General features: G+C 39.1%; 1 protein-coding gene across 2 annotated transcripts in view; it reads right to left on the bottom strand.

The window, feature by feature from the left end:
* Positions 1 to 336: 336 nt before the first annotated feature.
* The window catches only part of sec23a (Sec23 homolog A, coat complex II component), a 79,355-nt gene continuing 67,016 nt past the window's right edge, over positions 337 to 12,675 (bottom strand). For both annotated transcript variants that reach the window (XM_067991448.1, XM_067991447.1), the window contains exons 14-20: positions 10,687 to 10,840; positions 10,481 to 10,558; positions 10,113 to 10,274; positions 8,107 to 8,193; positions 7,588 to 7,743; positions 5,492 to 5,557; positions 337 to 1,191 (exon numbers count right to left, since the gene is read on the bottom strand). In XM_067991448.1, the coding sequence (XP_067847549.1) occupies positions 1,102 to 1,191; positions 5,492 to 5,557; positions 7,588 to 7,743; positions 8,107 to 8,193; positions 10,113 to 10,274; positions 10,481 to 10,558; positions 10,687 to 10,840 (793 nt within the window). In that variant the 3' untranslated portion in view covers positions 337 to 1,101. The remainder of the gene's footprint in view (positions 1,192 to 5,491; positions 5,558 to 7,587; positions 7,744 to 8,106; positions 8,194 to 10,112; positions 10,275 to 10,480; positions 10,559 to 10,686; positions 10,841 to 12,675) is intronic.

Here is a 12,675-nt window from a genome sequence, read left to right as displayed (position 1 = left end):
GTCAAAAATGAGGTGCTGGCAAGGTGATGTGCATTATCACAACAGATTGACATTTGATATTGAGGTACAAAACTGTATAAAAATAATTGTAAATTCTGACACAAAAATATAGATTACAGGATGATGAAGTATTTTGTGTCACAGTTAAGTAAAATGACACTGTTTAAAAAATGTTCATTAACAAATTATGTGCCGAGTTTAAAAATATTCATACTGTTTTACACCACTGAATATTTGACACATCTAGCCCTGATGCATTTTCAGATTGGACTTTCATGTGATGGGGAGGAAATGGCCTTGTGCGTGCACAATAAAAAGACATGAGACACGAAGATACTATGTGGACAGGTGCAAGTTTCATTCACATTATACAAATACATCTGCGCCATGATGAAAACGGGATAAAATTGTGTCCAATAGTGGCAAGTCCCATAAAATGTGTCACATACAAAGTCTACATAAAACAAAATAAAGTGGGTGAGCACATCGTAAATGATTATGTTTTATTTGAAATACTGCATTTCTAATGCTGTATGACGTACTGTAGAGCTGTTTAAAATTGCAGCCAAAAAAAATTTGTGGGAATTGGGGGAATCTGTATTTTATGACAAAAACGTACTCCAATCTCTGTAAAGTCTGAATATATCTTCACAGGTCAGGTCTCTCCACAAAATGCACAAATTTTATTTGCTTGCTGATAGTGAGTTCTACAGGAGGTTGCACTATGTTATCAATTAGGAAAAAGGAAACAAGAACAAACAAGACACATAAAAATAGAAATACTGATGTGGATATTTGTTCATCAAGGCAGAATTTGGAAACTCTAGTTCAGTGTTTTTCACTGTAGTGTACATGGAAGCACTAACTGTAGAACATGCCTTTATACTAGATAGGACAAAAGCAATAATATCATCTAATGAAGACAAGCGATTCATTAAGTCCTCCTTTGGTGTATTACCAACTCAGTGTAAATTTGTTCTGTGTCAAAAAGGCAAGTAATACAGATGTAGATGCTTAATATAATCTGCACTGAATAGGTTGCTAACCCTCTTTGTCCTGCTGAATGCAGGGGCCACATATTATTCCACCACCATTCCATACTCAGGTGGCACTAGAGACGGCTAACTTCTTCAGATGATCCATGAACACTTGCAGGCTGACATCATCTGTCAGGATTGGTGCCCCAGCCTCCTATGGGAAAGATTCACATATGGAAGTTAACTGTACAACCCACGTTGTCATCTGTTGCAATAATCAGCTAGCTTTTAGGGTATAAGTCACTATATACAAGGCACTGATCTTCAGAATTTGAATAGATATAAGTAGCTTTATTTAACTTACTTTGTTAAATTTTTATGTAAACTATATAAAATCATATGAAAAAGATTACCTACTAAGGAACAAAACTATTATTCTAAAACAGTCCATTGATGAGTGATTCAGTGCTTCTTACAAATTCAAGCCAACAGCAGTTTTAGTTAATGATTAAGTGATTAAAATAGGTTTAGATATTGCATCCTTCTGGCACAGACTTGATGGGCTGAATGACCTTCTTCCGTGCTGTAACCTTTCTATGATTTTCTGCTGTCATCTCATTGTGCTTCTCGTATTTGAGATAATACCTTCATTTGATCAGAAAATATTGACAGCCAAGCATAACAATGGAATCAAATATGGATCACTATTGAAAGTTCTAATTTTTACCATTTAAACTGAGACACAATAATCCGGGACAAAATTAATTGGCATTTGAAAAAGTACGGGCTGATAAATGAAAGTCAGCATAGATTTGTTGAAGGAAAATCGTGTTTGACTGACTTGATTGAGTTCTCTGATAAAAATTAGAGCCAGGACTTTCAGGAGTGAACTTAGGAAACACTTCTACATGCAAAGGGTGGTCGAAGTTTGGAACTCTCTTCCGCAAACGGCAGCTGATGCTAGCTGAATTGTTAATTTTAAATCTGAGATTGTAAGATTTTTGTTAACCAAAGGTATTAAGGGATATGGGTCTAAGGCAGGTACATGGAGTTAGGTCACAGATCAGCCATGATCTCACTGAATGGCAGAATTAGCTCGAGGGGCTAAATGGCCTACTCCTTTTCCTATGTTTCTAAGCAACAAAAACGGTTGCTGAGAGTGGTGCGGTTGATGTTGTGTATATGGACTTTCAAAAGGCATTTGATAAAGTACCACATAATCAACTTGTTAGCAAAATTAAAGCCCATGGGATTAAAGGGATAATGGTAGCGTGGATACAAAATTGGCTAGGGGACAGAAAGCAGAGAGTAGTGGTGAATGGTTGTTTTTCAGACAGGAGGGGAATATACAGTGGTGTTTCCCAGGAGTCAGTATTAGGACCATTGCTCTTTTTGATATATATTAATGACCGGGACTTGGGTATAGAGGGTATAATTTCAAAGTTTGCAGATGACACTAAACTCGGAAATGTAGTAAACAATGTGGAGGATAGTAATAGACTCCAGGAGGACAGACAGACTGGTGGAATGGGCAGACACATGGCAGATAAAATTTAATGTAGTGAAGTGTGAAGTGATGCATTTTGGTAGGAAGAATGAGGAGAGGCAATATAAACTAAATGGTACAATTTTAAAGGGGGTGCAGGAACAGAGAGACTTGGGGGTGCACAAATACAAATCTTTGAAGGCAGGACAAGTTGAGAAGGCTGTTACAAAAGCACATGGGATCCTAGGCTTTATTAATAGAGACAGAGTACAAAAGCAAGGATGTTATGCTAAACCTTTATAAAACACTGGTTAGGCCCCAGCTGGAGTATTGTTTTCAATTCTGGGCATCACACTTTAGAAAGGATGTCAAGGCCTTAGAGAGGGTGCAGAAAAGATTTACTAGAATGGTACCAGGAATGAGGGACTTCAGTTATGTGGAGAGACTGGAAAAGCTGGGGTTGTTCTCCTGAGAACAGAGAAGGTTAAGTGGAGATTTGATAGAGGTGTTCAAAATCAGGAATGGTTTTGATCGAGTAAATAAGGAGAAACTGTTTCCGCTAGCAGAAGGGTCAGTAACCAGAGGACACAGTTTTAAAAGGTGATCGGCAAAAGAGCCAGAGGAGACATGAGGAAACATTTTTTTAACGCAGCGAGTTGTAATGACCTGGAATACACTGCCTTAAAGGGTGGTGGAAGCAGATTCAATAGTAACTTTCAAAAGGGAATATGATAAATAATTGAAGGGAAAAAATATACAGGGCTATTGGGAAAGAGCAGGGGAATGAGACTAATTGGATAGCTCTTTCAAAGAGCCGGCACAGGCAGGATAGGCCGAATGGCCTCCTCCTGTGCTGTACCTACTATGATACAAGGAGTAGTTGAGGCGACTAGCAGAGATGCATTTAAGGGGGAGCTAGATAAGCACATGAGGGAGAAAGGAATAGAAGGATATGCTGATATGGTTCGATGAAGAGGGGAGGGAGGAGGCGCCTGTGGAGCATAAACACCAGCATGGATCTGTTGGACCAAATGGCCAGTTTCTGTGCTGCACATTCTTTGTAATTCTATGTAAAAATACATAAGCGTGTCGGTCAGAGTAAGGAAAATGCAATGGGAATAACCAACGGATCAGATCAAAGCTGTGCAGACCTGCCACATCCAGTCGTGAATTATGGTGGACAATTGAACTAACGGGAGGAGGAGGCTCTGTAAACATCCCCATCCTCAACGATGGCAGAGTCTAGCACGTGAGTGCAAAAGGCAAGGCTGAAGCATTTGCAACCATCTTCAGCCAGAAGTGCCAAGTGGATGATCCATCTCAGCCTCCCTCAAATATCCCCACCATCACAGAAGCCAGTCTTCAGCCAATTCCAATCACTCCACGTGATATCAAGAAATGGCTGAGTGCACTGGATACAGCAAAGGCTATGGGCCCCGACAACATCCCAGCTGTAGTGCTGAAGACTTGTGCTCCAGAACTAGCTGCGCCTCTTGCCAAGCTGTTCCAGTACAGCTACAAGACTGGCATCTACCCAACAAAGTGGAAAATTGCCCAGGAATGTCTTGTCCACAAAAAGCAGGATAAGTCCAATCTAGCCAATTACCGCCCCATCAGCCTACTCTCAATCATCAGCAAAGTGATGGAAGGTGTCATCGACAGTGCCATCAAGAGGCACTTACTCACCAATGCTCAAGTTTAGGTTCCGCCAGGACCACTCGGCTCCAGACCTCATTACAGCCTTGGTCCAAACATGGACAAAAGAGCTGAATTCCAGAGGTGAGGTGAGAGTGACTGGCCATGACATCAAGGCAGTATTTGACCAAGTGTGGCACCAAGGAGCCCCAGTGAAATTGAAGTCAATGGGAATCAGGGGGAAAACTCTCCAGTGGCTGGGGTCATATCTAGCACAAAGGAAGATAGTAGTGGTTGTTGGAGGCCAATCATCTCAGCCCCAGGTCATTGCTGCAGGAGTTCCTCAGGGCAGTGTCCTAGGCCCAACCATCTTCAGCTGCTTCATCAATGACCTTGCCTCCATCATCAGGTCTGAAATGGGGATGTTCGCTGATGATTGCACAGTGTTCAGTTCCATTCGCAACCGCTCAGATAATGAAGCAATCTGTGTCCGCATGCAGCCACACCTGGACAACATCCAGGCTTGGGCTGATAAATGGCAAGTAACATTCGCGCCAGACAAGTGCCAGGCAATGACCATCTTCACAGAGAACCTAACCACCTCCCCTATCATTGCCAAATCCCCCGCCATCAACATCCTGGTGGTCACCATTGACCAGAAACTTAATTGAACTAGCCACATAAATACTGTGACTACGAGAGCAGGTCAGAGGCTGGGTATTCTGCGGCGAGTGATTCACCTCCTGACTCCCCAAAGCCTTTCCACCATCTACAAGGCACAAATCAGGAGTGTGATGGAATACTCTCCACTTGCCTGGATGAGAGCAGCTCCAGCAACACTTAAGAAGCTCGACACCATCCAGGACAAAGCAGCCCGCTTGATCGGCTCCCCATCCACCACCCTAAACATTCACTCCCTTCACCACCGACGCAACATGGCTGCAGTGTGTACCATCTACAGGATGCACTGCAGCAACTCATCAAGGCTTCTTCGACAGCACCTCCCAAACCCGGGACCTCTATCACCTAGAAGGACAAGGGCATAGGCACATGGGAACAACACCACCTTCACGTTCCCCTCCAAGTCATTTACCATCGTTGCTGGGTCAAAATCCTGGAACTCCCTACCCAACAGCACTGTGGGAGAATCTTCACCACATGGACTGCAGCGGTTCAAGGCGGCGGCTCATCGCCACCTCCTCAAGGGCAATTTGGGATGAGCAATAAATGCTGGCCTTGCCAGCAATGTCCACATCCCATGAATGAATAAAAAAAATCTTTACATCCTAACACAATATTCTACTTTTATTGGCCAAAAAAAAAAAAATCAAACAATTCATATGTTTCATTTCACAGTAAGCTAGAGTAAGGTTTAAAAAGCAGGCTGGCTTACCTGTCCCCATGCATACATGTTGTTGTGAGTCTGTGAGGGGTTTACTTTGGACAACAAGAAACGAGCCTGTTTATAAAATAAATACATATATTGAAAAAAAAGACCAATTTTACCAGGAAAAATTAAAAACACCTTTTGTTCCTTTACCAATTGTTTTGTTTGGCCTTTAAGCGGATAGAGTGCCTGAATTACTAGGTGCCAGTGGAAATTTGTCAGTTTTAAAGATACTAATTTCATTTACATTTCAAAGTTAGATATCAACACTAGAACATTCTTCATACTTCAGCTCAGGAATTCATTTGCTCTCTTTTTTTTTCCCCAAAAAAAGTATTAGCATGAAAAAACGTTTGGCAAAACTCATCTCGCAATGACACAGTCCAAACATCAAATCATCACTTGTAAGTGTGGTCATTTTGACAAGAGATACACAACTTTCTTCCCTTCACAGAAAGGCTGGTTCAACACATTTTGACAAATGCAGATTCCCTTTAAATAATACAATTTTTAAAAAAAATACCTACAAATGCTGAAAATACACAGATCAGTCACCATCTATAAAGTTAGGTTTAATTTTCAGGTATAATCATTTATCAGAACTTCTGAAGAAGTGCCTATAGCCAAATGTTCATCTATTTTTTTTTCTTCACAAATGCTCACCAATCTGTGTATTGCCAGCATCCCCATTAATTAACCTGGGCTAAACTCTGTTTAACAGTCTATCCAAGTGTAAGAATCAGGTTTTATTTTGTTAAGGCCCCACGCTCTGGAATTCCCTCCCTAAACCCCTCCATTTCTCCACCTCTCCTCCTTTAAGACCATCCTTAAAACCCATTTCTCTGACCAAGCCTTTGGTCACTCCTCCTAACATCTCCTTTGTTGGCTAAGCAATCATTTTTGTCTGATGGCTCCTCCAAAGTGCTTTGGGATGTTTTTCCACTGTTAAATGCATTCCACAAATGCAAGTTGTTGCTGCATTTGCACAACTTATTAAGCATCAAAAGGTGGAAGGGTGGAGCAGAGAAACTCCTCCCATTAATAATGAGAGCCAGAAATATGGTGTTATTACAAAACATGATTTCCTCTGTTGTACTCATTCCAACCTTTTAAACAAGATTAGATTAGATTGTAAGGTTTCAAAAGACTACCTCACTAGAAACCAAAAGCTGTTTCACAGAAAAATAGCAAAATACTTCATGTCACACAAATCTAAGAACCATCATAAGGTTAGTTAATGAAAACACACACAAGTCAAACAGTACAGAGGATAACAAGATGGATTGAAAAGAACATGAAAGGATCTGATCAAACAGATGGCTGTGGGTAAAAATAGAAAATACTAGAAGTGCACAGTAGCTGTGTCTGCATCCGTAAAGAGAAAAGGCAGGTTAATATTTCAGGTGTGGACCCTTCATCAGAACTGGAAACTAGAAGGTAAGAGAGTCCTTTAACGAACTAAACAAAAAGAAAAAGAGCAGAGGGGAGATAATGGGTCCACACCCAAATGTTAACCGTACAGATGTCCAGCACCTGCAGTTTCTTTTTATTTGACTGTAGGTAATGGGTGAGCAAGAAACCTTTACTGAAACCACTGAAAATGCCACCTGGAATTCAAAAAACATCCTACAGATAAAAATCTGTTCACTGGTGAAATTGTAAGATTTTATGAGATTTGTTTCAAGGCAAAAAAAAAATCCATTTGGCTGCCTCCAATATCTCCAGCCTCAGATCTATCGAAATGTTACAGTTGAACTGAAGGCCAGAGTCAACACATAACTAACAAACTTAACTGTTAGCTGCAATCTATCAAGAGGAATGGGAAGATATGCATTTCCTCAGATATGCACAAGTAGAACAACCCAAAGGACAAAGAATTCATAATCTTCTGGTACATACAGGGAAGCTGGCACTAACACTGCATTGTAGAATGCCCAGCATTGTGACCGATCTGCACCAGAGGAAACCCAATAAAGATTCCACCAAAATAGACTTCAATCTCGAGCATCCCTCTAAATGTTTGCAAAACAAAAAATCAGCACATGGAAACAAACTGTTATACATTAATATCAAATTTTAAAACACTGACAAAAAGTATTTACCTGGCTCCCTCCATGCTCTGTGTCAACATAGCGTGGCATTGGGAATCTGCTATGCAGAATCTCTTGGGCATCATCTACAGGTGCTTGTAGTAGATGTCGGAAATTTTCATACTCAGGCATGTCATGATAGCCAGCTTTGCGCCACTGAGCAATGGTCTAGGAAGAATAGTTATCTGTTGAGTTACTGTGTACTGTTCTCATTTACTGCTATAAAAGGTCAATTAAACCATGTAACAGTTACATGAAATGAACTGTTATTATTCTCTAAATAATTATAATCTGTTAAATTAAGGTAACTTTGGTTCTGCACAATTCAAGTACCATCAGTGCATTGAGTTTGATACTTCTTCAATATTTCTCCAAATACTAAACAGAATAACCTCAAATGAATTAAATGTTACAGGTCTTCTTAGCAGGCATTAGGGATTCTTCAATGGTTCATTTCAAATGAGATAATTCAAATGATGCTCAGAATGAAAGTGAGAGTTGTTAAATATGCTTCAAGTGAAAAGTTCCTACCTCTCCATGGTAGATAAGTATCTGGAAGAATGTGTCCATAAGAAGAATTCGATCAGGGAGTATACTGCTGCTGTCTAGAAGAACAGGCTACACAAAAGCAGGGCAAAATAATTATCAAAACTTTGCTCAAAATTACAGAAAACTTCACATTCCAAAAGAAATTGGGCTACCTCCTCTTCCCAAAAAAGTGAGCAACATAAACTTTTCCATACCAGTTGGTGGGGGTTATACTCATAATTGCACAAGCACATTGGCTTCCAGTCCCCCAACCAGTGTCACACTCCTCTCTGTCTCCATAACTTCCTCCACCCTACAACCCCCATCTCGAACTCTCTGTTCCTCCAGCTCTGGGCCTCTTGCACATCCCACATCACAGGTAAACAAGGGATTAGATTTAATAGGCCCCACCCTCTGTAATTCTCTCCCTAAAGACCTCCACCTCTCCATCGTCCCATGCTCCTTTAAGGCCCTCCTTAAAATCTCTGATCAAGCGTTGGGTCAGCCCTCCTAATCTCTCCTTCTTTGGCTTGTTTTTCTTTTGATTTCTTTGCAATGTAAAATACCTAGGGACTTTTTGTTTGTTAAAGGCACCATATAAATGCCAGTTGTTGTTTAGAGGTACTAAAAAATGGGTTTAAAATCTAATAAACCCTAACTTATTGGGGTCAGAGCTGATATTTTATGGAGTACTTAAAAGTATTAAGTAAGTCTTCTTCATTGTCTATTGTCGTTTCTAATAACAGCATCCTTTATCAAGTCGGGTGAAAATCAGAAAATACTTTTCCTAGTATCATATTGATTCTTAAAAACACAAGGATCTACTGTACTCTTTCCCAAAAGCACATCGTAAATTCAAAACACAAGAGTAACCCCTATTGTACAAGAGCGATTTTACCCTCCCCTCCCCTCCGCTCCCTCCCCCAATATTTTCTATGCCAGCCATCTTTTTTTTGAACAAAATTACCAATATAGTGCTAATTTATGCAGAATTGTGGTCAGTTTTGTGCTATGAACTCTTGGGGTGTATTTACACCATGGCTCTGAATTTCCCCAGGAGCCTTTTGGGGGTAGACTCAGGTGGGTGCTACATCCAGCATTAAAGATACAATTGGAGCACGTGTCTCTGAAAACTCACTATGGGACCCAGGCACAGCATAACCGTGCCAACCCAAAGAAATTACCCATTTTGTTTTCAACCAGACAGTTTCCTCAGCCCCATAAAATTTAAAAACCAAAGCAGTGCTGGATTCAAGGGGCATATAGGCGTCCTTAGAGACCAGCGTTGTTCAGGGCACAAATGCAGGAATGACACTGCATGCATGTATTTGCATGCGCCATCCATATGTGGGCAGCCCTCGTCTGCACCCATCTTAAATAAGCCAGAAATTAAGCCAGGAAGAGGTGCAGAGACTTGGGGCAAATTGGGTTGCATTCCAATTTCAGCACACTCCCACCCTAAATATAGCACTATCACGCCAAAAAAGCAGAGGAAAATTTGGCCTCCTACAAGTTTAGCGTTAGCATGAAACAGCTTCCACTTTGTATCGATGCTTAACTTGTTTGGCCCAATGTGACTTCAAAGCAAAGCAGACTGCTCTTCTCTGATGTCCAACTGGGTCCACACTTAAGCTGCATTTACACTATGACTAAAGCCTCAGTGCAAGTAAAAACTGCTTTAGACAGACACTACAGTTGTACTGTAAAGCAACCTTATACAGCATGAACTAGGTTGAAAATGTCCAAACTCACTTCACATAGAAAGATTTTTATGGGTCAGTTTGGGCAGCATCACATCTATGAAGACACAGCACTAACCCAGCAGGCCACCCAATTCCTCACTTGACTATAATTTTAACACAGATGAGCACTCTCCGGTGTGTAAAAATTGTTAAATTCTCTCATTACATTTAAAGTTTACACTCAAAAACCCAGTTCTAATAGCTGCTCAGCATTTGTTCAATCTGACATCAACGGATGAAAGAAACATCTGGAAACAGACTTCTCACCTCTGGAGGGCCATTGAAAGAATAAGCATAAAGGATGGGTTGAATCATGATGAGGGACTGTGTAAGATCCTGGCGCATGAAGTGGTGACGGTAATAAGAACTCTCATCGGGGCTGTTATTAAAAACTTGCAAGAATGGAGATCTTCTCAGATGAAACATAAACTAAAATGGAAGCAAAAATGTTCTGCACATTTATAATACATAGGTTCCTGTTAACTCAAAAGTTTTTTTTTAAAACTTTAATAAAAGAAGAGAGTTTTAAGCACTGTTTACATATTCAAATGAATGTAACATACAGTTTAAAGAATATTAATGCACCAAAATCTATGAGAAAATGTTCAAATGGAAATAATGTTTTCATTTCATACCTGTGGGTACAAAGAAAATGTTTCAGAGAATTTGAAAGAGGCTGGATCATCTTTATGATAATCTCCAAATTTCTGACACTGAAAAAGGAAAAAATATTGAAATCATTGCACTTTAATCTAAGTTATTCTGATTTATTTTTAAAGTAGGTATCTAAATTCCTTCCCTCTCTTCATTCCCCCCACCACCTCCAGAAATTTTATCATACCAGTCGTATAAGTTGTCTATCTAGCCATCTGAGAACATCAGGTCCCTCCTCAGTCTCTGCTCTGTAAACTGCCAGTCTTGCCATGAGAACAGCTGCAGCTTCCTGGTCAAACGATGCAGCAATGTTCTGGATCTGTGTTTGTGCATCCGCCCAGCTATATAAAAAAGGGGAAAAATACAAATACAATTTTTATAAACCATAATTGTGTAAATCTATGAAAGAAAGTAAGCAGTATTTGCACAAAAATAAATGTCATTTAGAAATTAAACTTAATGTATATAATTAACTTTATGCCTTCGATTTCAGGTTAAATATTTATGAAATATATTGTATGTATAGCAGAAAAACAATCCTTAAACAATCTAGAAATATTGTCCAAGAAATTGAATACAACTAAGTCAACCTTAGAACATAATTGCAAGCACGAAAAAAAAAATCAATGGTGCCCATCAGAAACTATTTTTTGCAGGAATATACTCCTCTACCAACTGAAAGAGCTGTGTCCAAAGCAAACATACAATGGAAAGTTTGTAAAATCATTTGCTACAGTAATGCTGGTTCATTGTTCTGCACAGTGAGTTTCAGTAAAACTGCATTCAATGATCTGGTTAAGTTGCACTTCCACATTAAGTTATAAATATCAGTAAAACACTAGCAGTTTCATCAGGGATCAGAATGCAAAACTGTAAATTACTTTACAAATAATGGATCTGTATGAATGTATGGCAGTAATCTAACTAAGGGATTCACAATGCCATAATTTACAAGAGCAAAGATGAAATGATTAACAACGGTCATATAAAGCAGATATATACTGGTTTTGAAAACATTCCCTGGGTACGTCATCCAAATATGTGGCTTCAGTTTTACATGAGTTTTATTTGTTTTTTGAGCTTGGCAGCAGTTGCTCATATTGATACCAACTATCCAGAGATATCTCATCCTCGAAGGCATACAAAAGAATCAAGAGTCACATCATTACTGCAGATCTTTTGAGAAATAGCCTGCAGTTGATGGCCAGAAAAATCCACATGCAGGATATACAATTTTATAAATTGTTTGAATTCAGCGTCCTAATTTAGGTAAAATTAATGGCCATAATGGGAAATTTAAAAAGTTAACGCAAGCTGCATACTTTCCAGAAATAAATTGCAAATATCCAGTATTATATGTTCAGTAATACAATTGAATCAATACAAGTGTAGAAAGTCAGAATGGACTAAATGCCATTCAAGAACAGAATGCAGGTGTCTCATTAATTCACTTAAAAAAAACAGAATTATCCTGTATAGTTAGGAGTTTTTTTTAATAAAGTTTTTTTTAAAAAAAGTCTGAACTGTGCCAAAGTCCATGTGATAATTAAATGAAGTGAATGTGAGTTGAACAAGCATGCAGATTTTGTTCTAAGCATTCAATATACACAAAATATCTTCAACTTGGAAAACAGAAAAGTAATCAAATCCCAGAACAATATCTGTTATTACAGGACTTGCTGGTGATCAAAGCCAAACATGGGACAATCATTAGGCAAAGTTTAATTATTAATCAGAAATTATGGCAATTCCATTCAAAATTAGTTCTACTTCGGCAGATACTGCTAAGCAACTACAAACACAGGTTGTATTAAATTCTATGGTAGCTTTTTAAGCCATTATATGTAGCATATTCTTAATTACAAGCGGAGGACGCGGTGTAATATATTAAAAAGATACCTCCCAAATATAAAAACCCATGTAACTCTAGAATGTGGTAGTTGTACAAAAGTTGCAATTGATTTTTGCAACATCAAGCCATTTTCCACTTGGTAAAGTAATGTTATATGATGTCATATGCAACAAATCTTCTGCAGAACATCCTTTGATGCCCAGGCAAAGATTTATAGTGAGGAGCATCAAAGAATAACTTATATAATTTGCTAAAATCTTTAACAAAATATTTCAGCATTAAAAATAATTTTACCTTGGGTTTCATTATTACATTTTCAAGTTT

This window comes from Heptranchias perlo, chromosome 10, assembly GCF_035084215.1.
Source record: "Heptranchias perlo isolate sHepPer1 chromosome 10, sHepPer1.hap1, whole genome shotgun sequence".
Lineage (NCBI taxonomy): Eukaryota > Metazoa > Chordata > Chondrichthyes > Hexanchiformes > Hexanchidae > Heptranchias > Heptranchias perlo.
The sequence above is the reverse complement of the archived record's forward strand: the minus strand, read 5'-3'. Positions and strand labels throughout refer to the sequence as shown.